Here is a 26,541-nt window from a genome sequence, read left to right on the forward strand (position 1 = left end):
GAACATGGACTCCATATCTTTTAGTAAGCAATAGACTTTTCTCTAATTTCACTAGGTGATCATCAGTAGTTGAATGTTCATCTTCACTTCCAGATTCTGTACTGTCCCTGTCCTGAGCCTGAAAAGCCTTGCTGGGGCTACGGGAAGAGTGTTGCAATTGCAGTGCCTCATGGCCACTCCAGGTACTTCTGCCTGCTGCCATATTGGAGGACCTATGGGAGGTACTATGATCACGAGAACGGGTGCTATGAAAATAGGTCTCTATATCCGTCCTTTCATCTGACAGGTCAGGTACTTTAGTTTTGCGGAGTTTCCTCTTGGTGCTTTTACTCATCTTATATGCTGAAAGCCTCACAAACCCATATCTCAACAACTTGGTATAAGCAGTATTGAATTACTTATTGCTAGTCAATGAACAAACCACAACAGATGGCTCCCCCAAATGTGGATAGAGATGCAGCAAGGGATTGGAGGCAATAGATAGACAATGAATAGGGTGCCTCCAGTACCTGTTCAATATCTTTTCTAGTACCGATTCCAAAGTTCAAGAGCAGTTCAGTCTAGCCTGTTTAAAAATTGCAAAAGCATACAGAGGCTACAAATATTATTGCAGGTGGTACTAAACTGCTCCAAGGGTCAAAAAGGATCAGAAGGATCCAGCTGCAGCAAATGTCGATTGAATCTACTATGCCTATTGGTGGTTGCTCCAGGTAGTTTTAAAGGGGTTGTAAAGGTAATTTTATTTTATTTTTAAAATAACTAACATGTCATACTTACCTTCACTGTGCAGCTCGTTCTGCACAGAGTGGCCCCGAACCTGCTCTTCTGGGGTCCCTCGGCGGCTGTTTCAGCTCCTCCCCGCAAGAAATAACCACCTTAATGCGAGCTCCCTCGCATGGTGGTTAGTTGTTGCGGGCGCGCTCCCGTGATACAGCCGGCGGCTATAGCCGCTCACTGTATCACTCGGCCCCGCCCCCCGACGCGCCGCGTCATCGGATGTGATTGACAGCAGCGCGAGCCAATGGCTGCGCTGCTTTCAATCCATCCACTGCAGCCAATCAGCGACCAGGCTGAGCTGCAATAGAGAAGACGGGAACGAGCAGCGGAGATTCGAGGTGTCAGGTAAGTAAAACGGGGGGGGCTGGGGGCGACGGTATTGTCAAAAGTTTTTTCACCTTAATGCATAGAATGCATTAAGGTGAAAACATTTTTACCTTTACAACCCCTTTAAGTTTCTTTTAAAGCAGCTCTGAAAGGTCTAGTCGATAGATCAGACAGCTCCCTCTCCTTCCTGTCTCCTTCCTTTTAAGCCCATCTCCTTTTCTCACTGTGTTTCAGCTGGTGCAAAAAGATAAAAGTTGCACTCCATGCAACTTCTCAAACAATCCTTTTCCTCTCTCCGACCATCACCTTATTAGTTTCTCCCTCCCCCTGTCTTCCACCACCTTTCTCTCCAATCGCCTAACCATCACCCGTAGAAATTTTCGCAACTTCAACTCCTCTCTCCTCTATTCTGCTACTGACCACCTCTATGACAAAATCTCTCCTCTGTCCTGCCCCAACCAAGCCAAGTCCATCTACAATAAATCCCTGTCCTCCACCCTGGACAAGCTCGCTCCCCTCACTACACGCAGAATCAGGCCTCGACCTATACAACCCTGGCAAACAGATGACACTAAAATTCTCAAAAAGCGTAGTCGCACTCTTGAGCGTCTGTGGCACAAGACTAAGTCTCTCAAAGACTTCAACCAATACAAATCTGCCCTTCAAAAATACTATTCTTTCCTCCACACTGCCAAGCAAACCTATTTTACAGCTCTTATTAACACCTTCTCATCTAGTCCCCGTAAACTCTTCTCTACCTTCAACTCTCTACTTTGTCCTCCACTGCCTCCACCCGCTGACTTACTCACTGCCCAGGAGATCGCTAATCACTTCAAAAACAAGATTGATACAATCCGCAATGAAATCTCCGCTCTACAGGTATCTCCCCCAGCTAAGACCCCATGTCAACAGGTACAACTGACACTCCCCCTATTCAAATCTGCTACTACAAACAAAGTTGCTAAACTCCTTTCTATCGCCCACCTAACCACCTGTCCCCTGGACCCTATTCCCTCTCATATGCTACGGTCGCCCTCTGACTCCATCCTACACTCTCTAACCCACATCTTCAATCTCTCCCTCACCTCTGGCGTCTTCCCCAATGCTCTAAAACATGCACTGGTCACCCCCATACTTAAAAAGCCGTCCTTGGACCCTACCAATCTTAACAACCTACGCCCTATCTCCTTGCTCCCCTTTTCCCCTAAACTCCTTGAACGCCTGGTTTACAACCAACTGAGTGACCACCTCATTAAAAACAACCTTCTTGATCCCCTTCAATCTGGATTTCACCCTCAACACTCCACAGAAACTGCTCTTTTAAACTCACAAATGACCTACTAACTGCAAAAACCAACGGACACTATTCTGTACTCCTACTTCTGGATCTTTCAGCTGCCTTTGACACGGTTGACCACCCCCTCCTCCTCAAAAACTTCCCTCGGTCTCCGTGACTGTGCTTTTCAGTGGCTATCATCCTACCTATCCCAACGCACTTTCAGTGCCCCTTACAATTTTACTTCCTCCACTCCTCTTCCCTTCTCTGTCGGAGTCCCCCAAGGTTCTGTTCTTGGACCTCTTATTTTCAATCTACACCTTTTCCCTGGGTCAGCTGATAGCCTCTCACGGCTTTCAATATCATTTCTACTCTGACGACACACAAATCTATCTCTCCACCCCTCAACTCACTCCATCACGCATCACTAACTTACTAACCGACATATCTGTATGGATGTCACACCACTTCCTCAAACTCAACTTGTCCAAAACCGAGCTTATAATATTTCCTCCCTCACGTGCCTCTTCCCCTGACTTGTCTGTCAAGAGCAATGGCACAACCATCCACCCCTGTGTCAGGGTACTAGGTGTTATCCTGGATTCTGAACTCTCCTTTCGGCCCCACATCCAATCACTTTCCAAAGCTTGCCGCCTCAACCTCCGCAACATCTCTAAACTACATCCCTTTCTAACCAATAAAACCACAAAGCTCCTGATTCACTCCCTGGTTATCTCTCGCCTCGACGACTGCAACTCCCTCCTCATTGGCTTACCTTTAAATAGACTATTCCCCCTTCAGTCCATCATGAATGCTGCTGCCAGACTCATCCACCTTACAAATCACTCAGTGCCTGCTACCCCCCCTCTGCCAATCCCTCCACTGGCTGCCACTCGCCCAACGAATTAAATTCAAAATACTAACAAGTTTGAAAGCCATCCACAACTCTGCACCAGGTACATCACTAGCCTAGTCTCAAAATACCAACCTAATTGCCCTCTCTGTTTCTCCCAGGATCTCCGGCTCTCTAGCTCCCTCATAACCTCCCTCATCACCTCCTCCCATATCCACCTCCAGGACTTCTCCCGAGCCTCACCCATCCTCTGGAATTCCCTACCCCAATCTGTCAGACTGTCTCCAAATTTATCCACATTTAGGCAATCCCTGAAAACTTTCCTCTTCAGAGAAGCCTATCCTGCCTCTATCTAACAACTGCACTATTTTCTCCATTAGCTCATCCCCCACAGCTATTACCCTTTTGTATAACTTGACCCTCCCTCCTAGATTGTAAGCTCTAACGAGCAGGGCCCTCTGATTCCTCCTGTATTGAATTGTATTGTACTTGTACTGTCCTCCCTAATGTCGTAAAGCGCTGCGTAAACTGTTGGCGCTATATAAATCCTGTATAATAATAATAATAATAAAAGCATAGCAACATGGAAAGTAGAAATACATGTTCCAGCCCATGACTTGCACCTATGCCCATGTCACCTTAATTTCAACATGCCTCATCTGTCAAATTATAACTGCACTGTTTTACCTAGATGATTAGACTATGCAAACCATTCCATACTTGTTTAATTTGTATAGGGTTTAAAAATCAGGCACATTGAATTACTGATTGTGTGTGTGTGTGTGTTTTTACCTTAAATTTGCAAACAAGAGCATTTCTAAGAGAACAAATATAACAATTTAAAGTTTAAAGCTAAACTCCAGGCACCCATAAAAAGGCACAAAGGAATGCAGCTTTGTATTAGTATAGTCTATGTATTTTCTGCGATTAGTGGGGGTACCTGAATTTGACTTGGTACCAGCTTCCTGCAGAGCTCAGAGAGAAAAAGGCAGAAGCCATATAGGGATCCAGCTGTTCTGTGCAGTCCGTGTGCTAGCAAGGAAAAAGCTGATAGAAGAACGAACACAGCGACAGAGAGCTGATTAGTCTGCTGCTTCTCTTTATTGTCCTTTCACAAGCTGAAGGAGGGATGAGACCTGTAAATGTTATTTGACTGCAGCAGAGAAAAATTAGGTCTCCTGTCTTGCCAGACGAGAATGTGTGACAGACCTGTGTAAATCTCAGGACTGGATTTCTCCATTTAAAAAACTTAAAATTTTCTTTGTATTTTTTACTGTTTGCCTGGAGTTCATCATAAACTCCAATTTTTTGGAATAAAGAAAGATCATATTTGATAGGAAATCATAATTTGACAGGAAACAGAGTGGTTTGTTACACAGTTACACTGGTTGACAAGTTATACAATGACTATATCATTCTTGTAGAACCTATAATGCCAACAAATGTCAATAGTCCATTCAAAAAATGAACTAGCCCATTTAAGGACCATTCCAACTTTATAGCAAAGATCTGTGGAAGATACAGACCCTTATGATTTTTTTTTCTCTGGTCATTTGTAGCTACCTTTAGATTTACTTCCATAGCTGTGGTTTCATCCACCAACCCTCAAGAGAGATCAACTCAAAATGAACCAGCAATCTGATTCTACATTCGCTTACTCTTGACCTAGATTTTACTCTCCACAGGCTGCAAGGCCAGGCATGGATATGTAAATGTGTAAAAACAGGCATTCATGAGAGAAACGCACTTAGCATAATGTTGTTCCCAATCAAGTTTCAAAGGTTTATTTTATACTTTGCATAAATTTTGGGAAGTGCAAACTAAGAATATTAATTTTTTTTTTTCAGTCTGGCACATCAGGAACTGCGCTCCATGGACACAGAAATAGAAAGCTATAAAAAATCTGCCACAAAAGAAGAGGAAAAGAATGAGAAGTTGGCCTTTATGATTAACCAGGCAGAGAGTGATGCAGCCATGAGCAAGAAGCTCATTACTCAGTGTCAAGCAAGACAGGAAGCACTGAGAGTGGAGTTTAGTACATACATGCGTACATTACAGGAGACTGAGCAAGCTCTGAACAGGGTCACTGCCGTAAGTGAATATTGAATGAGCATGTGGTTTGTTCTATAATGAAAATTAAATCCCAACTCCAACCTAAGAGTGGGAAAAGGTTACAATTTGTCAGGTCTGTATCTCAGCTTGTGTCCACACTGGGGAGGTTTTTAATTATTTCTAACAAATGTTTTGGCTGGAGTTGGACTTTAGGTCATTCCATAAGTATGTTTTGTCTTTTAGTTACTTTTGAAGAATGTATATGCTTTAGCTGTATTTTAGTAGTTTTGCAAAAAATGAAGAAGAGTTTAAAATCAGATCTTCATTTCTGTGACCCTATTGGAGAAACTTGCCCTTTCTTCCTGTAACTCCAGGACAAGAAATTTAGAAAAAAGTAACAGCTAATTATGAAGGGTGAATGTTTTATTAAAAGTGTATAATGAGTTAAAAAAGAATGGGCCTAATTCACAAAGCCATTTTTCTCTTGTTCAGCTGTTTTCTTTATACCCCACTTTATTTAGCTCATACCTCTTGGATTATAACTAGACATGTGCAATAAATTTCGGTCCAAATACAAAATCGGACAAATTTTGTTATTCAGAGATTCGGATGTATCCAAATCTCCAAATAAAATAGTAACAAATTTCATTAAAATTTGTTTAGTTTATTCACTTTCTAAAGAATTCTAAATTTTTGGAACGATATGGATCGGTCGAAAAATGATCAACCGATTAGAAATCTGTGTGAAGAACAGCTGGTTAACTGGTATGGATTTGGGGGGGGGGACCCACACCTTTTTTTTTTTTTCCCTTTTTCAAATTTTGACATGGGGTTCCTCTTAAAATCCATACCAGACCCGAAGAGTCTAGTATTGATTGGGGGGGGGGGGGCACTCTGTCTTTTTTCAGAAATTTCTATTGCCAGCATTCTTTTGTTTACATTTCAGCTTTCAACGGGGAAGCCCGCTGACAGTTGATGAGTTATCGGTTGTTAAGGACGCAGTGGCCGGCTTCCTGGCTCCTTAACCAGCTATTCTTCACACAGAATTCAAATCGGTCGATGATTTTTCGACCGATCCGAATCTTTCCAAAAATTTGGGATTCATTAGAAAATTAATAAACAAAACTAAACTAATCAAATTCCAAAACGAATCTACGAAACAAAATTAGTAACAAATCTATCTGAAACTAAGCTAATTTTTCTGTTCTGCACATGTCTAATTATAACTAGGAACAAGGGGTTAGGAAACACAATAGGGATGGTTTACTAAAAGATTTTACTAAAAGACTAAAAATATTTCCCTTTACAAAGTGAATTTTCACCTAGTTTACCGAGCTGAAGGTAAAGCTGTGTGGTCTTTTGTCATCCAGTCATGTGCGAGGGAAAAAAAAAAAACTGTTTTTTTTTTTTTTTTCTTGTATGTGATGGGGAGTTTTTTGCAAAGCAAATTCTTGCCACATTTAAGCCAAAAGTCCCTAGTAAAATGAAATTTCATTTTGCAAAGTGAACATGCTCTACACTTTGGTAAATTAACTCCAACAGCATTTAACGAAGGGCTTTCATTATAGAAACATTAATTATTAATTTGCTTAGAGTTGTGTTATGAACCGTTTTAGGGGAGAATGATTTCCTGAACTAAGTTGTAAAGTTTATTTTTAAGGATCGAGCTGTTCGCTTGACTGAGCTGAATACTGTGCGGAAACAAATTGAAAAAGAATCTCAAATAAAAGGATCCTTGGAAAACCAAATAATGGAAACGTTACAAGAAAAATTTACCTCCGATAAAGCCGCTAAATATTCCTCACTTTTAACAGGGAAGCTAAGGAAAAGACAGCTAGAACTGGTATGTCATATTTGTTCCAACAAATTAAAGCCACTAGTGACTAAAATAAACCAGATACTATATACTCCTCAACATATTATTTGTATGTACCGATCTTGCACATTTTACCTTTCAAACTCTAGTTCTAACTCATAATTCTTTTACATAGGCTCATATAATATGTAAGAATGATTGTTTATATGCCCATATAATATGTAAGAAGTTTGTGAAGCCTTTGTATTGCTATGGCTCTCTGCATGCATGACAGCTCTCTGATCTTAATCTAATATTAATACATAAATTAAACAATCAAAATAATTGATGAAAAACAAGTTGAGTTTTTTTTTTATTACGTAACTAACTTCCTTTATTGGCATATCCCCCAGAGTTCTATGTAGCTAATACAGCAGGAGGTATTTTTAACCTTTATTGTATACTGTATCCTTTTGGTTCATGTATATTTGCTTGAGCCGCTTGCTTCAGTTTACACCACAGTATTTCAGTGGCATTCAGATCAAGACTTTGAAATGGCCATTCTTTGTGCCACTCTTTTTTTTGCTTTACCCCATAACAAATCATAATCATAGCGAATTACAAAAGTTCACTTATATGTTAGATCACAACCAGAAGCCAAAAATTCTACTTTAGGATATAGTGATTAAACCTGTAAGTTATACAGTATATATTTTAATTATTGTGAGCTGTCCAGGCCCTGCAGAGGCAGCAAAGCCACTCCACACCTTTTATATTGCATTATACTTTTTTTTTGGTTTTGTAGTAATGCTCTCATTAGCACCACTCTGGTTAATGTTTGGATTGCAATGTCTCATGTCTGTAGATGGTATTAAGTACAAAAATACATTTGGAAATCCTAATCTGTCACCTTAAAGTGATATTAAAGCAGAGTTCCACCCAAAAGTGGAACTTCCGCTCATCGGATTCCTCCCCCCCTCCGGTGTCACAGTTGGCACCTTTCAGGGGGGAGGGGGGTGCAGATACCTGTCTAAGACGGGTATCTGCACCCACTTCCGGGAATAGACTCCCATGGGAGTCACGCCCCCTCCCGCACTCCCCCGCTGTCTCCTGGGAAAGACACAGGTCCCAGGAGATAGCGGGGACCATTGAGAAAGCGCAGCGTGACTCGCGCATGCGCAGTAGGGAATCGGGAAGTGAAGCCGCAACGCTTCACTTCCTGATTCCCTCACTGAGAATGGCCGTGGCAGCACCCGAGGATCGAGGGATGGTTTGGTCTCGGGTGCCGACATCGCTGGACCCTGGGACAGGTGAGTGACCTTATTTTAAAAGTCAGCAGCTGCAGTATTTGCAGCTGCTGACATCTAAAAAAATTTTTTTCGCGGGACTTCCGCTTTAAGGTCCCATTAACACTCTTGAATAGAGCCCATAGTGATTACCCACGGGAGACTCAATTGAACTATCTGTGTCCAGGGCCAATCGTTTGCAGGTAATTACTGCATCACTAGTTACATGCAAATGGCCACAAAGAACTGTGGGCTTGGTCTGCCTCCAATTGCTTTGAATGTGGCTTCCCACTTGCAACTATTCGCAGGAGATCCCATTGAGTTTTCCTTGGGTAATCAGTCAGCCCCATTCGCAAGTGTGATAGGGGTCTAAACTCTCATTTTATTATTTTTTTTAAGCATTTCTAGCAGCTGATTTAAAGGGGATGTAAACCCAATGTCATCCTTTATAAACTACTGCCATAGGGGTTATCTATAAGGATATACATGCCATGTCAAATGTCTCCCCTCTGTCTGTTATGAGAGCCGAAAAACTGCATATTCTGTGGGTGGGTCTGTTGTCTGGAGCTCGGTGGGTGGAGTCGTGATGTCAGTAGACTCCCCGCCCACCTCTACACTCCTTGTCAATATGCATTTTCTCCTGTGTATTTCTAACACTGAACTTCTGCTATGATCTCTAACATCCAGTCAAAAGACAGGAAAGTAACCACATGACTTCAGCATGCCAAATCATGCTGAGGTGTGGAACAGCCAATCCTTTCAGAGCTGCTGAAGAAAGGAGTGGGAGGGAATTAAAAAATAATGCCCGTGTCTTAGGCTAGTGCACGAGACGTAAATCACCTGTCACTCACAGCAATGTGCAGGATTTGACAGTTTTTCTCAGTTTGTCAAGATTTTTCTCACTGAACAATAAAAGAGGATTGCTCAGAGATGGATTCAATCTGTGTGGCAAGACTGGGCTCAAATGATAGGAAATCTTATACTCTACAGTATGATATCCCCAAAAAAAAAAAAAATTCGGGTTTACATCCACTTTAAGCTAAGTGTGCAGCTTCTTTACTTTCCTATGTTCTAGGTTAAACTGATGCCAATATCATTGCCTCAGGTTTCCTATTTCAGGGTGGTTTCTTTCTCTTGCAGTGCCCTATGGATTCACCCTTGCATGCAGGGACTAGAGTTGTGTCTCCCTATACTGTCTACATCAATGGGACACAGTCCCATAAGGCTCCATTCACACTAATGCGTTTTTTGATGCATTTTGCAGAAATGCAGGGAAATTTTTTAACATGGGTTCCTATGGAACATGTTCACATCAATGGATTTTTATGCCTCTGCATTTTTGGAAAGGGTCAGGGACTTTTTTCCTGCAAAATGCAGCATTTTGCATGTAATAGACTTCAATGAACCTGCATCCAAATTTTGCCGCGATTTGCGTTTTGTGATTTGTTTTATTTTTTTTGCTGTACATTCACTGTATATAACTGGTTGGTAAGGAGAGGCTGGAAAGTCGGACGCCGCGTCCTTAACAACCGATGAGTCATCAGCTGTCAGCTGCCCCGCTGACAGCTGAATGTAAACAAAATGTAAAAAAAAAATCGTTAAAAAAAATGACGTGGGGTCCGTCCCCAGGTCCATGCCAGGCCCTTGGGGTCCCACCCAAAATCCAGACCCATATCCGAGCATGCAGCCCAGCAGGTCAGGAAAGAGAGGGGACGAGCGAGCGCCTCCCCTCCTGAAACGTACCAGGCCACATGCCTTCAATGTGGGGGGGTGGGTGGTTTGGGGCAGGGGGGCTCTGCACCTTGCCCTCATGTTGATGAGGACAAGGGCCTCTTCCTGACAATCCTTGCCCGGTGGTTGTCGGGGTCTGCGGGCGGGGGGCTTATCAGAATCTGAAAGCCCCCTTTAACAAGGGGGCCCCCAGATCCCGGCCTCCCCCCATGTGAATGAGTATGGGGTACATCGTACCCCTACCCATTCATCAAAAAAAAGTAGTGTAGTGTGAAAAAATACAGTAGACGGTTTTTAACAAGTCTCTTATTAAAAATATATCTTCTTCTTCCTCTGGTCTTCCTGCATCTTCTCCCGCATCTTCCTCCTCCGGACTTCTCCTTCTCCCACTTCCTCTTCCGCTCTTCTTATTTCTCCGATCTTCTTTGTCCTGTGTGCTTCTTCTGTCGCCGCTCCCGCCGACACCCTCCTTTGATGCTGCGTCCCGCTGATCTGTCCGCGCCGATGTCATGCATTTCTTAGATAATGATGGGGGTATGGCCATCGGATGATGTCATTCTATGGCCACGCCCCCATCATCTAAGAAATGCTTGACGTTGGCGTGGACAGATCAGAGGGACGCAGTATCAGAGGAGGGTCGTCGGCGGGAGTGACGGCAGAGGAAGAAGCACACCAGACACAAAAGACAAGAGAAATAAGAGCGGAAGGAGAAGCCCGGAGGAGGAAGTTGTGGGAGAGGACCGGAGGAAGAAGATATTTTTAATAAAAGACTTGTCAAAAACTGTCACACTACACTACTTTTTTGGTGAATGGATAGGGGTACAATGTACCCCATACTCATCCCATAGGGGGAGAGGCCAGGATCTGTGGGCCCCCTTGTTAAAGGGGGGCTTCCAGATTCCGATAAGCCCTCCAACAACCACCAGCTAGGGCTGGTGGGAAGAGGCCCTTGTCCCCATCAACATGGGGGCAAGGTGCTTTGGGGTGGGGGCGCAAAGCCCCCCTGCCCCATAGCACCCACCCCCCCATGTTGAGGACATGCAGTCTGGTATGGTTCAGAAGGGGGGGAGCACTCGCTCATCCGTCTCCTCCCTTTCTTCACCTGCTGGGCTGCATGCTCTGTAAGGGTCTGGTATGAATTTTGCGGGTCCATACTAGACCCAAGGACCTGGTATGGACCTGGGGGGGGGACCCCACGCTGTTTTTTTCACAATTTTTTTGTGCAAAACGCAAATTGCGGCAAAATCATTGTAAAAACGCGTGGCCAAGAACATGGCAAGCACCGCAAAAAGCACTGCAGAAACACATAAAAGCAACATGCATGGATGTAAATCGAGCCTAACTTAGGATGGCAAGGCACTCCCCTGCTCCTGCCTCCCCGCTTTTCTATGCTAACAGACTGGAGTCTTCCCAGAGTTGGGTTTTAAGGTCCTCTTTTATGCTTGTATAGAAGGGCTTTGTTTGTAGACATTGGCGTTGATTTACTAAAACTGGAGAATGCAATATCTGGCGCAGCTCTGCATAGAAACTAATCAGCTTCCAGTTTTAGAAAATCAAGACAAGTGTATTTTTTGTATTTGCACACTGTGCTATTCAATCACATGTTTAGATGCAGATGCTGTATTTCACCTACTTTGACAAAAACACGAATAGATCTCAATAGGACCTGCTAGTTCAACAGAATGCCAAGCATGTCAAAAGCAGCTTTGAAACAGTCATCCACCCTACATAAGTAATGTATATAGAAATTGGTGATCAAAGTGTGCTTACAACGCATGTCAAATGCATAAACACAAAGCATGGCTACACAAATGCCTGAGATTGAATTGTGTGTCCTTCCTCTGATCTTTGTAGTAAACCCACTCCAGTGCAGCTTCAAAAACATCCTTAAAAAAATTGTTGTTGCACTTTCAATTCAGATCTTGGAAGGTTAAACCCATACCTGAATTGTTGTTACTAATTTGAATACTTTGTTCCAGATAATCCTCCATTTAGGATGTCAGTATCTTATAAATTCACATGCTTTTTACATAAATGATCTTGATTGTTTAATAAAATTTGCTGAGCCTAGATGTAACATTTTAAAATGGTGCATGTTGTTTATTAAATATGAATTATTGAGTCTGAATTACTTTCTGAATTTGCTTCTCCATTGTAAAGTGTTATTTGGTCGTATATAGCAATTTCAGTTGCTCATCATGATCAGGTATTACCCAGCTTTTCAGTTATGATGGAGTGTTTCTTTATGTAAAGGCCAGGGCTGGGCTAACAGAACAGGACAAAACAGTCATTTATGGTTATGACAATCTTCCTCACCCACAAAAAAGACCTAGACAACCCTTCCTTACTTTAAACACTTTTTTCTTAGCAAATTATACAATTATTCTTTATATAAGTCTTAATTTTTGGGCTATAATTGGGTGACCTGTATAATGTCTATATTCTTGCTTTCAGGAAATTGATTGTTCTAAAATGGAAAATGAGACCTCACAGGTGCAGCTAGAGGTTAATCATAGTACATCGCGTATTAAAGCTTTACAAAAGACACTGGATGAGTTGGAGAAGAAAATTCAAGCCACGAATGAGTTGATCTCTCGCAGCCAGAGCGAAATTGCAAAGCGAACAATAACAATCGAGAGGAAGCAGTCCAGCATTAATTTGTACAGCAAGCAGATTGAGTTAACGCTTGCTCAAATTGGGGTAGGTCAGGTTTTCATAAAATACACCACTAATGACTTTTAAGGAAAAAAAAAGTTTGCCACGTGATATATATGTATCACAATAAGTACCTAAATTTACTGTATTTGTACCAAGGACATTTTAAAGGTGATAGAACTAGAAAGCACGCAGGAGGCAATTACCACTTTACACTTATCTCCCGTTTTTTTTCTAGTTATATTTGTGCTAGCTCTGCTTTAAGGCACAGGTTCACCCGGGACAAATAGAACTCAAACAGCATATATATTAGTAGTACCAAGACCCTTACTCTTTGTTTTTTTTTTTTTCCAAGTAAAGAGCAGCTAAGGGTTTGATTTGCTTTGAATATGACATATTTAGGGCTGGGAGGCAGAAAAGGCATCCATCATGGGTGCAGAGATGTAGGAGATGTAGCTGGGGCAGATGTCTCCATTATCTCCACTTATCTTCTGGCAGTCTCCTGCACCATGCATGCATATGTGTGTTCAGTCCTGTAGATCATACAGGGGGAGAAGCTGCTTTCCCTGTGTAATCACTGGAACACTGCTGTTAGCATGAAAGGGTCTGCTCTGCATATGGAGCATATCAAACCGCTGTCATTGACCTTTAATTATTACAGTTCATTTTGTAGCACCAAATTTTAAAATGTTTTCTACCAAAATACATAATTCTGGTGTCTTTTATAAAAAGTTACAGAATACAATTTGTAGTTAATCCTAATTTGTAATACTAACCTGTTTTATTAACTCTAATATTTTTAGTTACAATTTTAGTTAATACTAATTACCGTAGTTTTGATTCATTTCTTTACCCCCTTTTTAGCTTTTTTTTTTTTTTTTATATTTGTATAAAAGTTTTTAGAATTTGTGTTTTTGTAGTGCTGAATTAAGAAGTGTATATACAGTATAAACCCATATACTTTTTTTTTAAAGCAAACCTAGATAATTCAGACATAATATAGGATTGAAGAATGCCTAAGCAAGATGCTACCTTCAGTGAAAATTAGTAGATCCAGTGGCATACTGTAGGCACCTGATCTCATACGCAGGTTTGCACTTTTCTTGTAAAACCCACATTAGGCTCCTGTATCCTGGTCCTTATTGATTGTAGTCTTGTTGATCTTTTATTGAGCTAGGCAGCCTCACTGATCAATAATGAGATTCAGAAGATGTAAAGGCATGGGATAATCTCCAATGGTATGGCAGAGATTTGCTTCTAACATCAGCTGCCTGTATTTAAGTCTACTGATCAGTTTGAGACTTCGTTTTTCCCACAAAGGAAACCTTTCATGGGAAAAACATGCTTGCTGACATTGCTATTTCTCATTCTGCAAATGCTAGTTCCCTGACTGTTATGCTTACCTTCTTACTTAAATACTTTGGGGTTGATTTACTAAAACTGGAGAGTGCAAAATTCAGAGCAGCTCTGCATAGAAACCAATAGGCGTCCAGGTTTTTTTTTTTCAAAGCTTAATTGCACAAGTTGAAGTTAGAAGCTGATTGGCTACCATGCACAGCTTAACCAGATTTTGCCCTCTCCAGTTTTACTACATCAACCCTCTTTGTGTCCCTTATCTGAAACAAGCAAGGATGACTGACTGACTGAGATGTGTCTTGATCCAGGTTAGGTACTTAAACCTAGTTGATCTTAATTGGTCAGTGTACTAGCCAGAAAATTAGCATCTTGACAGTTGGATTGGCAGTGGAAACTCCCATGTGTCCCAGCAAAGGTTTGCTTTTGGGCCCATTCAGACCGCCAGGAGTGCAGTTTTAAATGGCATCCCAATGGACCTCAATATTCCACAAGCAATGCAACACATGGTTGTTTAGGCAGTGCATTTTGACATCCTGTGACATTTTTTCATACATTGAGGTACATTGAAACCCATTGTTGAAGCCCATTAGGCTGCTCAACACACAAAAACGCATATTTCACAGTGTATTGTGGTGTATATGGGCACTAAGACAGCTAAAATACTACCATTATTATGTCTGTCTTAAAGTGTGTGCAAAGCCCATTTTTGGGGGTTTTGATTGGAGCAGGAAAACGTTAAGGCTGGGTTCACACTATTGCAAGTTGGATGTGGGTTTTCCCCGCATCCAATTCACATGTCAGTAGACTGTGACTGGCTCTCAATGGAGCCGGTTCACACAGCTCCGGGACGACTGAGAAGAAAATTGCACAGGAGTCCTATGCGTCTTCTGGTCTGTTTTAGGTCTGACTGCAGCAAAATATTCAGACCGAAATTGGACCTTAAACGGTGAACGGGGACGTACCGGACCCCTTCTGTGAGCAGCTCCACACAGCAGTGTGAATCCATTCTAAAACCTCTGTCAGGTTTTTATTGCTATCTGGGTCTGAGATTAATTCTTATTTGGTTTTGGTGACCTTCAATCCTGGTACAGAAAGTGATGGGAAATCCACAATTTTTGAGAAGTGGAAGGTGAAAAATTAGGGCACTAAGAGAGATTTCATTTCACTTTCTGTTATGTCTCTGGGACAGGAAGTAAAGGAAAATCACCCCAATATAACAACAAAAAATCAACTGGATGGGGTTGTAACCATTCCCCAGTCTATCCAGGAGTAAAAAGAGTTTTATTTCTTTACATACACTTTCTACTATCAGGGTTGCCACATTAAAATAAAAAAAAAGCATTCTTTTTGTAAGAGTTTCAAAGCATTTGAATGCAGGAGTCCCCTTCCTTTTTTGTGTGTCCTTTGTTAAGTACATGGTTTATCAATTGTGTACTCCAAAAGCGAAACTATACGTATTCAATGACTATAATAACTGCTTTCTTTGATTATTAGGGTAAAGAACTAGGACCTTTGGAGATCCAGATCACTGCTCTGACTAAACAGATAGAGGAATGCAATACAGAAATTGTGACAGTGCAGCAGTATTGGCTCCGTTTGCAGACAGAGATGGTCCAGCTGACCAGGCTGAGAGAAGAGCAGGATTCTTCAGTAGAGATGTTAAAGAAAGAACTGACTATATTACAACAGAGGAAAATTCGCATAGAAAGTAAGTTCAGTGACCTATGTATAGCATAGCTTATGGTGAAGATTTGAATAATTGAGGCTTTTGGTGACCACTGCAATTTCAGGAAGTTTATGAAAGTCAGCAGGTCATCATAGTCAGGATGCTGTCATACACTTCAGCCATTTCTGAAGCACTCCCCTAACAGCGTTTGTTCAGTGCCAGTGCATCTTCTACATCCATTTACAAGACCCTATTCTGTCTCATCGATTTCTTTATTTGTTCTATTGAGTTAAAAGACGTATACTGGGAAAATGGGTACTAAGAACAAGGTGGTGCAGGATGAGAAATTAAGTACAGAATAACTAATATAAGTGGAACTATATCCAAAACATTTTCTAGTTTTGGGTAATGTAGTGAAGATTTAGAATTTCTGCCAAGCTTTTCTTGCTGTCCATGGACTTCCAGATCCTGTCATGGTGGCAAATTTGTCACAAGACAGAACGCTGGGGAAAATCTGGCACAGACAATATACTGTACAAAGGTGACAGGTTGTAGCTTTCCCCTACGAAAAAAGTGTTTTGCCTCACCTGTCACTGGAATGGGAAGCTGGGGAAAAATCTCTGCAAAAGCCTCACATAGCAATAAAAGACCTGACAATGGTCGTAACACTTCCCTATTCTATTCAAAAGTTAAAAAAAATGGGTTTTAGAAGGCGGTGCACTTTAAAGTGGAACTAAACCCATCAATTTAACTGTTTTCCAAACCCATTATGTTCAAGGCATTCTGTGAATGATACGTTTCACAGTTGCTTGTGCTCTCAACCAAAATGTCAAGCCATCAAATGGTTGGTGTCATAACTAATCACTGGAACAGCACCATGGCAACTTCACATCAAACAGAGGACAAGATGGCAGCTTCCTTGACTGCAAAGGATGGGAGGGTTTATAGTTCTTCCTTATGTAACAAGAAGTTTAGTTTTTACGCTCACAATATCTCATTCAATCCTTGCTGGATGGTATTCTTCTTTCAACTGTTTCATAGCGCAAAGTGTCTTCATCACAGCCACCTTGTGACTTTATTGAAGCCCTTTTCTTTCTACTAAAGAGCAAATCAAGATTTGCAAAGCCAATGCTTAGCAAGAGGAATACCTCTGCTTTCTTACAGATGAAATTGAGCAGGAGAAAAATGAGCAAAAGGATATTGAACATCACATGAGAAACCTAAAAAATGACATGCTACGTCTGAACATGCTACTAAATAAAAACATAAGCTCTAAGGAGCAGTTACAGCAACACAATCAGCTGATGGAGAGCGAGTTTATACAATCTCTTCGGGTGAGTGTCACAAATGAGTATCATGCTCTTTAGCTGTTACACATTGGTCAGAGCTGTGAATTCACATTTTCTCTTTGGCAGGAGGCTGAGAGAGAATCAGTAGAGATGCAGTGGAATCTTGTAAACCTTCAAGAAGAGAAGGAGAGGCTACTTAAAGACCTAGTGGAAACTGAGTGAGTATAGTTAGTGCTTACAGAACAAAAAGCTACTAAAATACTGTACTGGGAAAACCGAGTAACCTTTATTTAAGATTGTTATCTGAATGCTTAAAAACTGAAAATGTTTATTTTTTTTTGCTCTTGGTTGATATTGAGCTAGAGGGACATTGTAAAAGCTACTGACTATGCAGTAAATATATCCGAAACAAAGAATCAGCAATTTAACACAGGGAAGGCAAGCAGAAAAACTGGAACATCTCTGTTCTAGAGCCACCTGGGAGCCTCTAAACCTGGGATGCTGTAGTATGCAAATATTGACTTCAAGAGGGTTGGCGCAGAGCCTGGTTCTCTCCTGCCTTTCTTTTATTCAGTGAGGCTACCCATCATACTAATGCATCAACAGAGAGGTTACTGATTGGGTAGGCCAAGCACTCACTGCATGCTGGAAGTCAGTATTTGCATATTGATTTATCTTGAATTTATGGGCATTAGTAAGGACTGCCCAGCCTTGAGAAGTTGTAGATGAAGAGGATCCTGTGAAGTCATGTTATACTAATAACTTTTTGAAGTCTTTAGGCAGATAACTAAAAAACATAGCAGACAGCAAGGGTGAGGGTGTGTGTGTGTGTGTAGGCGGGAATGATTAAGTGAGGTTGTAACCACTTTATCCCCACTTTAGGTGGGGATCAGTGAGCCTACTGAAAAAATAACCATATTTTTGTGGTCTTGGAGATTTTTGCTCATTTCCTGTCCTCAATGTCAGTGGGACCATAGAGCGCTTCTGTTTAGCTGTAAGATTCTTCAGAGCTCAAACCCATGTAAGTCTGTATTTTACTAAAAAAGGGTTTTGTAGAAAAAAAATACTTACTCCTTGTTGTTTTAAACATCAGGCATCAAATAATGCTTTGGGAGAAGAAGATTCAGCTGGCAAAGGAGATGAGAAATGCGGTGGACTCAGACGCTGGCCAAGGAGAAATCCGAGCAATGAAAGCAGAGATACATCGTATGCAGGTAAGCAGTGTTGAGGGTGGCTCTGTTTTTGTTCTGTTTTAGGCCCCTTTCACACATGTGCGACTTGTCCTGAAACTTGGGACTGCAAAGTTGCATAACAAGTCGTACCTCACGGTTTCCAATGAGTACCATTCATATCTGTGCATTAAGTCGCACCGACTTTAGAGTAGTCCCTGTACTACTTTGGTCTGACTTTGATGCGAGTTGAGGTCCATAGACCTCAAGTTTACACAGGCATTCCCTGAAATTGCGGAAAAATCGTGGCCGCAAAATCGTGCTAAAATCACAGCAAAAATTGCTTGACTTTCAAGTTGTGGCAGTGTGAAAGGGGCCTTAGAGAGAAACAGTCAGTACTGGGCTTACCTTTCCATCAAGGACTCAAAGCAATGAATGTGAAATTTTCCAAATTGTCTTGAGTCCCCTATAGCCTACCGAATCCACATAAAGCATCAGCACAACAGTGGATTGGCAATACAAAGTCAACTTTATTTGGTACATCGGTAAAATACAGCCTGCAAAGGTCAACGCATTTCAGCCTAGATGACCTTACTCATGGCTCAGTCAAGTGAATGTCCTGCCAGCCAGGGGACAGCATATAACTTGCATGAAATGAACACAAAATGCACTGCCATATTATTACAGTATAGTGTCCTTCAATTTTTTCTGGGCTTGTTAACATCTGTGTATAAAGAGCAAAGTCCAGTATCTGTAGCAACCAATGAGGATCCTTCTTAGAGATCTGGCTTCCACAAAATTAATTTTTGTTGCTTGGTATGGATTACTGTCATTAGCACCTTTCCCCTTGCACCATTTATTAAATAAGCCTAATGCCGCGTACACACGACCAGTTTTTCTGTTGGAATGAACTCTGACGTTTTTTTCAACGGAGTTCCGCTAAAACGGACTTGCCTACACACAATCACACCAAAGTCCGATCGTTTAGACTGTGATGACGTACGACGGGACTAGAAAAAGGAAGTTCAATAGCCAGTAGCCAATAGCTGCCCTTGCGTCGTTTTTGGTCCGTCGGAATAGCATACAGATGAACGGTTTTCCCGATAGGAATTGATTCCGTCAGAAAGATTTAAAACATGTTCTATTTCTAGGTCCGTCAGAATTTTCGAAAGGAAAAAAAAGTCCAATGAAGCCCACGCACGATCGGAATGTCCGATGGAATGATTCCGTCTGACCTATTCTGCCGGAAAGTCCGGTCGTGTGTACGCGGCATAATAGTTTGAATTCATGTGGCTGTGGAACTTATATGCGATTGGAACATGCCTAACATGACAAAGGCAGGATGTCCTATGACTCGCCTTATGGAAAAAGCAGGAAGGAATTTGAACAGAACCATAGAATAAATGAATGCTGGAATATGTAATATATTTTTTCACCGTCAGTGATGGCTTGTTTTAAAGTAAATAAGCTTTAAAGCAAGCCATCACATCATTCCTCAAAGTTCACAGTAAAAGTACTGAAGATGTTCAAGCAGTGCTGGGACAAGGTAACCCGGTGCCCAGGGAGTAAATGGCAAACTGTGCCCCCTGGCAAGGAAAGCTTCCTGCTGGCAGAACAAAATAGCACTTTGGTAGGGATTCCCCCATCAACACTGACTTGCGCAATCTATGGCCTGCTTATTCAGACATTTATTACACTCAGCACAATCATTAAAAAACAATGAAACTCTTCCCATTAAATGTGCCTTTTAGCATACCTTACAGAAGAACTTCATAGACTACTTAGCAACTTTCACATCAATTGACTTCAGGAGTCCATCTTTACATCAAGCGTCCCCCTCCCTTCACATCAGTAGTCCCAATTGTCCTCCCCTACATAATAAGTCCACCCTTGCATAAGAGGTTCTCCCTTCACACAGCAGTCCACCTTTAAATCAGAGTCCTCACTTACACCAGTGTGCCCTCTCACAGTAAAGTCCCCCCTTACATCATTGTCCCCCTTTATAATCAGTCTCCCCTTTTACATCAATTCCCCATCATTCATCAGTACCCCCTTATATCAGCGTGCCCCCCGTCCTTACATCAGCGCGCCCCCCCCTCTTTACATTAGTGTGCCCCCCTCCTTTACATCAGTACACCCTCACTACAGATTAGGACAGTACCCAGGACAGGTGCCCCTTCTGCCCACCCCTCTTCCCAACCCTGAGTCCTTCTCTCAGCAATGCATCTCCCCTGGCTTCCCCAACCTTTTAATACAATGCTGCTAGTTCTGTAAACACAGAGCAGGTGCTCTAGAAGGGGGTAGCTTAGCTGCCTCAGGGAATGACTAAAACATCTTCAGTGTGCTTCTACTTTGACCTTTGAGGATGAATTGCTCCACATTGCCTGCTGCTACAGATGTCAGTGAGGGCTTGTTTTATGGTTAAATTACTGATGTTAAGCATATGTGAGTACTTGCATGTCTAGATCATGGTCACCGTTTTACTTTAAAAGTGGAGTTTTCCTTTATGAATTATAAGAACACGATCAACAGTCCTTTGAATGATCAACAGAGATGTCAATTAACTTGTGGGTGCAAAAAACAAACTTTTACCTCCGCCAAGTATGCCGAAAAGAGAAACCAAAAAAGAATGCAAAACCCGCAAGAAAAAGTAACCCCTCAAAACAATGAACAAATGAATGTCCACACCACAAAAACTGTATAATAAAGTTATTAATATTTTTTTCATAAATTGCATTATATTGATAAAAACATACAAAAGCATCTAGAGCCCTGGATGACATTGGCTGAGGTCAGTAAAACATATATATTATGTGTATTGTAGTTTTATTGCACAATATAAATGCATACATAAAAAAAATACCGTATTTATCGGCGTATAACACGCACATTCATTTTAAGAGGGAAGTTTCAGGAAAAAAAAATTTAAATAAGGAACTTTGAAGCAAAATAAGGGTCAGTGCCCATCTGCAGTCTCACCATTGCCATCAATACAGCCTGTTCAATGCCCATCTGCAGCCTCACCATTGCCACCAATGCAGCCTCATCAATGCCCATCTGCAGCCTCACAAGTGCGATCAATGCAACCTCATCAGTCCACATCAATGCAGCAGCCTCACCATTGCCATCAATGCAGCAGCCTCACCATTGCCATCAATGCAGCAGCCTCACCATTGCCATCAATGCAGCAGCCTCACCATTGCCATCAATGCAGCAGCCTCACCATTGCCATCAATGCAGCAGCCTCACCATTGCCATCAATGCAGCAGCCTCACCATTGCCATCAATGCAGCAGCCTCACCATTGCCATCAATGTAGCAGCCTCACCATTGGCATCAATGCAGCAGCCTCACCATTGCCATCAATGTAGCAGCCTCACCATTGCCATCAGTGCAGCCTAGAGGGGACAGGGAGGGGGGCGGCCCAGGAGAGGGGAATTCCTTTTACAGAGGCCGCCAAGTAAACATGAAATTCTCTGACAGCGCTCGTCCTGCCCCCCTCCCTGTCCCCTCCGAGGCATCTAAAATTGAAGTATTGGCGTATAACACGCACGTGCTATTTGCACCCAATTTTTAGGGTGAAAAAGTGAGTGTTATACACCAATAAATACAGTATATACTATAGCTAGATAATACAGTATGTATGTATGTTGAGCTTTTAGCCACTAGTCCCCATGGTATTGATTTATGCAGGCTTGGTATTTTTATTTTTCACATACATTTTTTGGTCTTTTGGATTTATACATACAGTATATACTGTATTTATCGGCGTATAACACGCACCCCAAGTTTAGGAGGGAATTTTAAGGAAAAAAACTTACATTTAAATGCCCATCAATGCAGCCTTGTCAGTGTCCATCTGTAGCATTGTCCCTCATTGCAGCCTTGTCAGTGTCCATCTGTAGCCTTGTCCCCCATTGCAGCCTTGTCAGTGTCCATCAGTAGTCTGCAGCCTTACTCTGTGTCGTTTGCAGACATCTGGCATTTAACAATGGCGCCGCCATTCTGGGCCGCTCTCGGCGGCTCTCTCGGCAGCTTTCGGCCATTCTCAGCGGCTTTCGGCCATTCTTGGAGGCTCTCGCGCGTTCTCGGCGGCTTTCGGACGCACTCGGCTTTCAGCGGCTCACGCGGGACTGCGAGAGCCACTGAGAATTGCCGAAAGCGGCCGAAAGCCGCCGAGAATGACCGAAAGCCGCCGAGAGCGGCCGAGATTTGCAGAAAGCCGCCGAGAACGTCCGAAACCCGCAGAGAGCCGCCAAAAGGCTCATAATCGGCTGGGTATATGCGTATAACACGCACTCATGATTTTAAGCAGAAAAAATGCGTGTTATACGCCGATAAATACGGTACTTTTTATCACATTTTTGTACATGTACTCTTTAAAGTTTGTCTATTGCATGGGGTAATGTTACTATATGTCAAATAAACACATTACATATAATTTTGTATCAGATAGTAACAAATACTAGTGCGCAAACCACAAAACACGGTACAAAAATTATCAAGGAAACTAAAAAAGCTAATTGGTGTAGCTGCCAACATAAGGGTGTTCACACACCAATCAAAGAGATGTATAAAATGGTAAAATATGTGGCGCTTACTAAAATATATATTATATTAAACTAATAAAATCAACTAAAAATGTAAAGCAACCAAGTATATTGGAGATTCAATACGGAAAGTAAAAATAATAATTGTGATACCCTTTGAGAAAGTGACGTGACAGTCACGCAACGCGTCAGGGAGGAGAGGCGGGTTACGTTCGGCTTCCCGATCACGTCCGGGATCGGGAAGCATTTACAGTCTATGCTCGTTCGTTATTTTCTAAATGTAAGTGAATTACTTCTAATAAATGTGTTGTTTTAAATACTACACTATGGAGTGCTTCCTACCCTCTTTTACATTGCTTGGCTGACTGTCTGGGGCACCCTGAGAACGGAGTGCGGTATAAGACAGGAGATCTACCATTAAGCTACCATTAAGTGGATCGTGGAGCTGATTGATTCATCTTTGCTAACAGGGCTGATATCGTTCAGCCATGAGGTGAGAGGCTGGGGGAACCACACTTTTTTTATACACCTGAGATTGATTTGCTGGCACGGGATATTCTTTGATGAACTATCTTTCACACAACACAGCTGGACTCAAATGAAGGTGTAGAACCATCTCAAGGATGATCAGAAGAAACGGACAGCACCTGAGTTAAATATATGAGTGTCACAGCAAAGGGTCTGAATACTTAGGACCATGTGATATTTCAGTTTTTCTTTTTTAATAAATCTGCAAAAATGTCAATAGTTCTGTGTTTTTCTGTCAATATGGGGTGCTGTGTGTACATTAATGAGGAAAAAAAATGAACTTAAATGATTTTAGCAAATGGCTGCAATATAACAAAGAGTGAAAAATGTAAGGGGGGCTGAATACTTTCCGTCTCCACTGTATTTCTAATCATATTCACTTGCACATTGGTCTCATGAATTTATTAGTGTGCACCATAGTATTGTGTTTTGTTTGATTTTATTTATTTCTAGAAAATTACCATTTATTTCCACTTTTTGCTGGAGTTTATTCTTTCTTCTCCTGGATGATATTTGTCGCTCTTTGCGAGGCTCCACTAGTGGCCAGTTTGGAAGTGGCCTATTTGTATTCACTTTTTGATGTAACAATTGTTCGCCATGACCTTTGGTTACACATTATGATGGAAGATTAATTGTAAGACACAATTATTATTTGGACTTTCTGTATTGAATCTCCAATATACTTGGTTGCTTTACATTTTTAGTTGATTTTATTAGCTTAATATAATATATCTTTTAGTAAGCGCCACATATTTTACCATTTTATACATATAATTGTGTATGTGTTTGTATGGTGAATTGCAATACAATTATGTATATGCTTTACTGACGCAGGTTGGTGTCATCCAAGGCTGTTTTGAGTTGTGGTGGATAATAACATTATAAAGGGACTGGTTTATTGATTCCTTTTTTTTTTGGGTGGGGGGCAGAGTGTTGGGTTTTTAAATGTTTTTAATCCTTAGGTTATATTTATGGGATATTGTACATTTTTTATAGTGCCATGTAAAGTATAAAAAGAACGTATTTTGTTTCCTTTTTTTCATACAATTTTTGTGGCACAGACATTTGTATAAGAAGGTTTTGAGTTAGTGGCTTGTCCAGAAAACATACCATGCATAGTGTAAACCATACCAGAAAACATACTATGCATACTGTAAAACATACCATACCAGAAAACATACCATGTATACTGTAAGTTGCCTGTTTCTCTTTGCTACTGGTAAAAATGAAGGCACTATAGAAACCACTCAATGCACAAATAAGAAATGTAACCAATACTGTAAAGCATAAAGGAACTTCTATCTTTGCCTTTTTCAACCAGGGTGCCTTCAGGTGTCTTCAGGGGTGCCTTGGCAAAATGCCTAGAAATTTCCCAAAAAATTGTATGCAAGCCAGTGGGCGGATCAAGCCTACCTATTAGTTACATAAAACCACAGGTTTTCATTGTGCACCATTACAACCTTCCAGCCACCAGTGTCCTAACAACCAATGACATCAATGGTTAGTAATGAAGATGTTGGGCACTTGTACAGCATCCTTGTTTGCCCCTCCCCTGCCCCTCTCCATCAGCTCAGGGGTCACATTAGTTGAATGAGGGAGAGAATCTGAGGGAGAAGAGAAATACTGGAATACTAATCAGTACCAGTTTGCAAAGGTATATTTGCTTTGGAAGAATAATCTTCTCTAACATTCAGTGTCCTACGGGTGTGGTGGTTGCTGTGTTATGTAAAACTATTTGTTTCGTTTTTTAAACTTTAGAATGGGGTGCCTTGAGATTGTATGGAATTTTAAAGTGTGCCTTGACTGAAAAAAGGTTGAGAAATGCTGTTCTATTTCACTGCTCTTTGAGGAAAGTAGAGTCATTGTCTGTGAGATACATCTAGGTTGTGCTTTTGCCTCTTACAGAAGTTTTCTGAGAACCTCGTGCTCAGTGGATGCTTCAGTTGGTAACGTCATAGGGTTGACTGACTGATTCTGTGTTACTGTGTTTAAAGTGAGCCTGTGTTTTCCCCATACAGACAAAGCAACAGGCTTAATGGGTGCCGACTAGTTGTCAATGTTTTCCTTTTGCTCCTCTGCCCCTCTATTCAGCCAACAAGACTGCAGAAAGTTTAAAGTCTTGCAAACATTTGTAATAAACTTTCATATATAAATAATACCTAAATAATGTATTTGTATGTCTTCAGGTACGTTACACTCAGTTGATGAAGCAGCAGGAGAAGATGATCCGTGACATGGAGGCTGTAGTTTCTCGCAGAGAGACAATTATGATACGGGGAAAGAACCAGAGTGAGAGAGACAAAAAAAACCTGACAGCCAGCGAATTTCGTGGCAAGCTGCAAGAACTACGAAAGAAGATAAAGGAAACTGTGAAGGTAACAAAATGGCTTTAATTGTGGGTTTCACTTGTGTGCATTGTGTGCACACATCTGCTCAAGATTTGTAAACTTTCTGTGTTTGTGTACCTGTGTTTGTTTCAAGCATGCAGTGGTGGGCAGGAGTTGCTTTATTTTTTAATTATCTAATTTTATGTAAACCCAATCACAAAAATCTCATACAAGCTTTAAAGGAGAAGTACAGCCAAAGCTAGTTTGACTGTACTTCTCCAATGGATCACAGGAGTGGAGTCCATTCTGCACTCCTGTGACCCGTTTCGGCTCTCTGCTGACATCACTGAAGTCGCGAGCTCCGCATCATCACAACCACAGAGTCAGGATCTGCCCCGATCCCTGGATCAACTCCCGGCCCAGCCTCTCAGCGAGCTGCTGAAAGCTTGAGCCAGCTGCCCCCTCCACAGCCCAGCGCTCCAGTGAGCGAGGAGGGGGCAGAGCAGAGAGCTGTGACTAACAGTCTGCAGCACTCTGCTCACGGAGCTGTGAGAACCGAGCGATTGGCAGTGTTTGATTGCTCGGTTCTCAGTGTAGAGGCACCGGGGAACAGATGCAGCATCCACCTCAGCAAGTATGAATCTTAAAAAAATAAAAATCCATATTTGTCTTTTAACATGTTGTTTGTCATTTCAAAAGTAATTTAAAATCTGCAGATTTTAGCAAAATATTATTGGTGATTTTGCCAGGCCTTGGTCAGTCACAGAGATTGACAATGCTTTGTTCTTGTCTCCCAGTTCTTCTGTGTGGTCACGTGGGATTTCAATGGGACTATAAATGGCCATGCAGATGAACATCGCACAGACATGGTCCATTGTGTCACCATCAGGACACTCACTCAGAAA

The 26,541-nt window shown here is 41.7% G+C and overlaps 1 protein-coding gene across 1 annotated transcript in view; it reads left to right on the forward strand.

Moving 5' to 3' along the window:
- CCDC40 (coiled-coil domain 40 molecular ruler complex subunit) overlaps nt 1-26,541 on the forward strand; it is a 176,271-nt gene that overhangs the window by 128,012 nt on the left and 21,718 nt on the right. Inside the window, exons 10-17 of the mRNA XM_073608199.1 lie at nt 5,081-5,324; nt 6,946-7,128; nt 12,552-12,797; nt 15,603-15,816; nt 16,939-17,108; nt 17,190-17,281; nt 18,157-18,277; nt 25,496-25,684. Of these exons, the coding sequence (XP_073464300.1) occupies nt 5,081-5,324; nt 6,946-7,128; nt 12,552-12,797; nt 15,603-15,816; nt 16,939-17,108; nt 17,190-17,281; nt 18,157-18,277; nt 25,496-25,684 (1,459 nt within the window). The remainder of the gene's footprint in view (nt 1-5,080; nt 5,325-6,945; nt 7,129-12,551; nt 12,798-15,602; nt 15,817-16,938; nt 17,109-17,189; nt 17,282-18,156; nt 18,278-25,495; nt 25,685-26,541) is intronic.

The sequence above is a fragment of the Aquarana catesbeiana genome, linkage group LG12, assembly GCF_042186555.1.
Source record: "Aquarana catesbeiana isolate 2022-GZ linkage group LG12, ASM4218655v1, whole genome shotgun sequence".
NCBI lineage: Eukaryota > Metazoa > Chordata > Amphibia > Anura > Ranidae > Aquarana > Aquarana catesbeiana.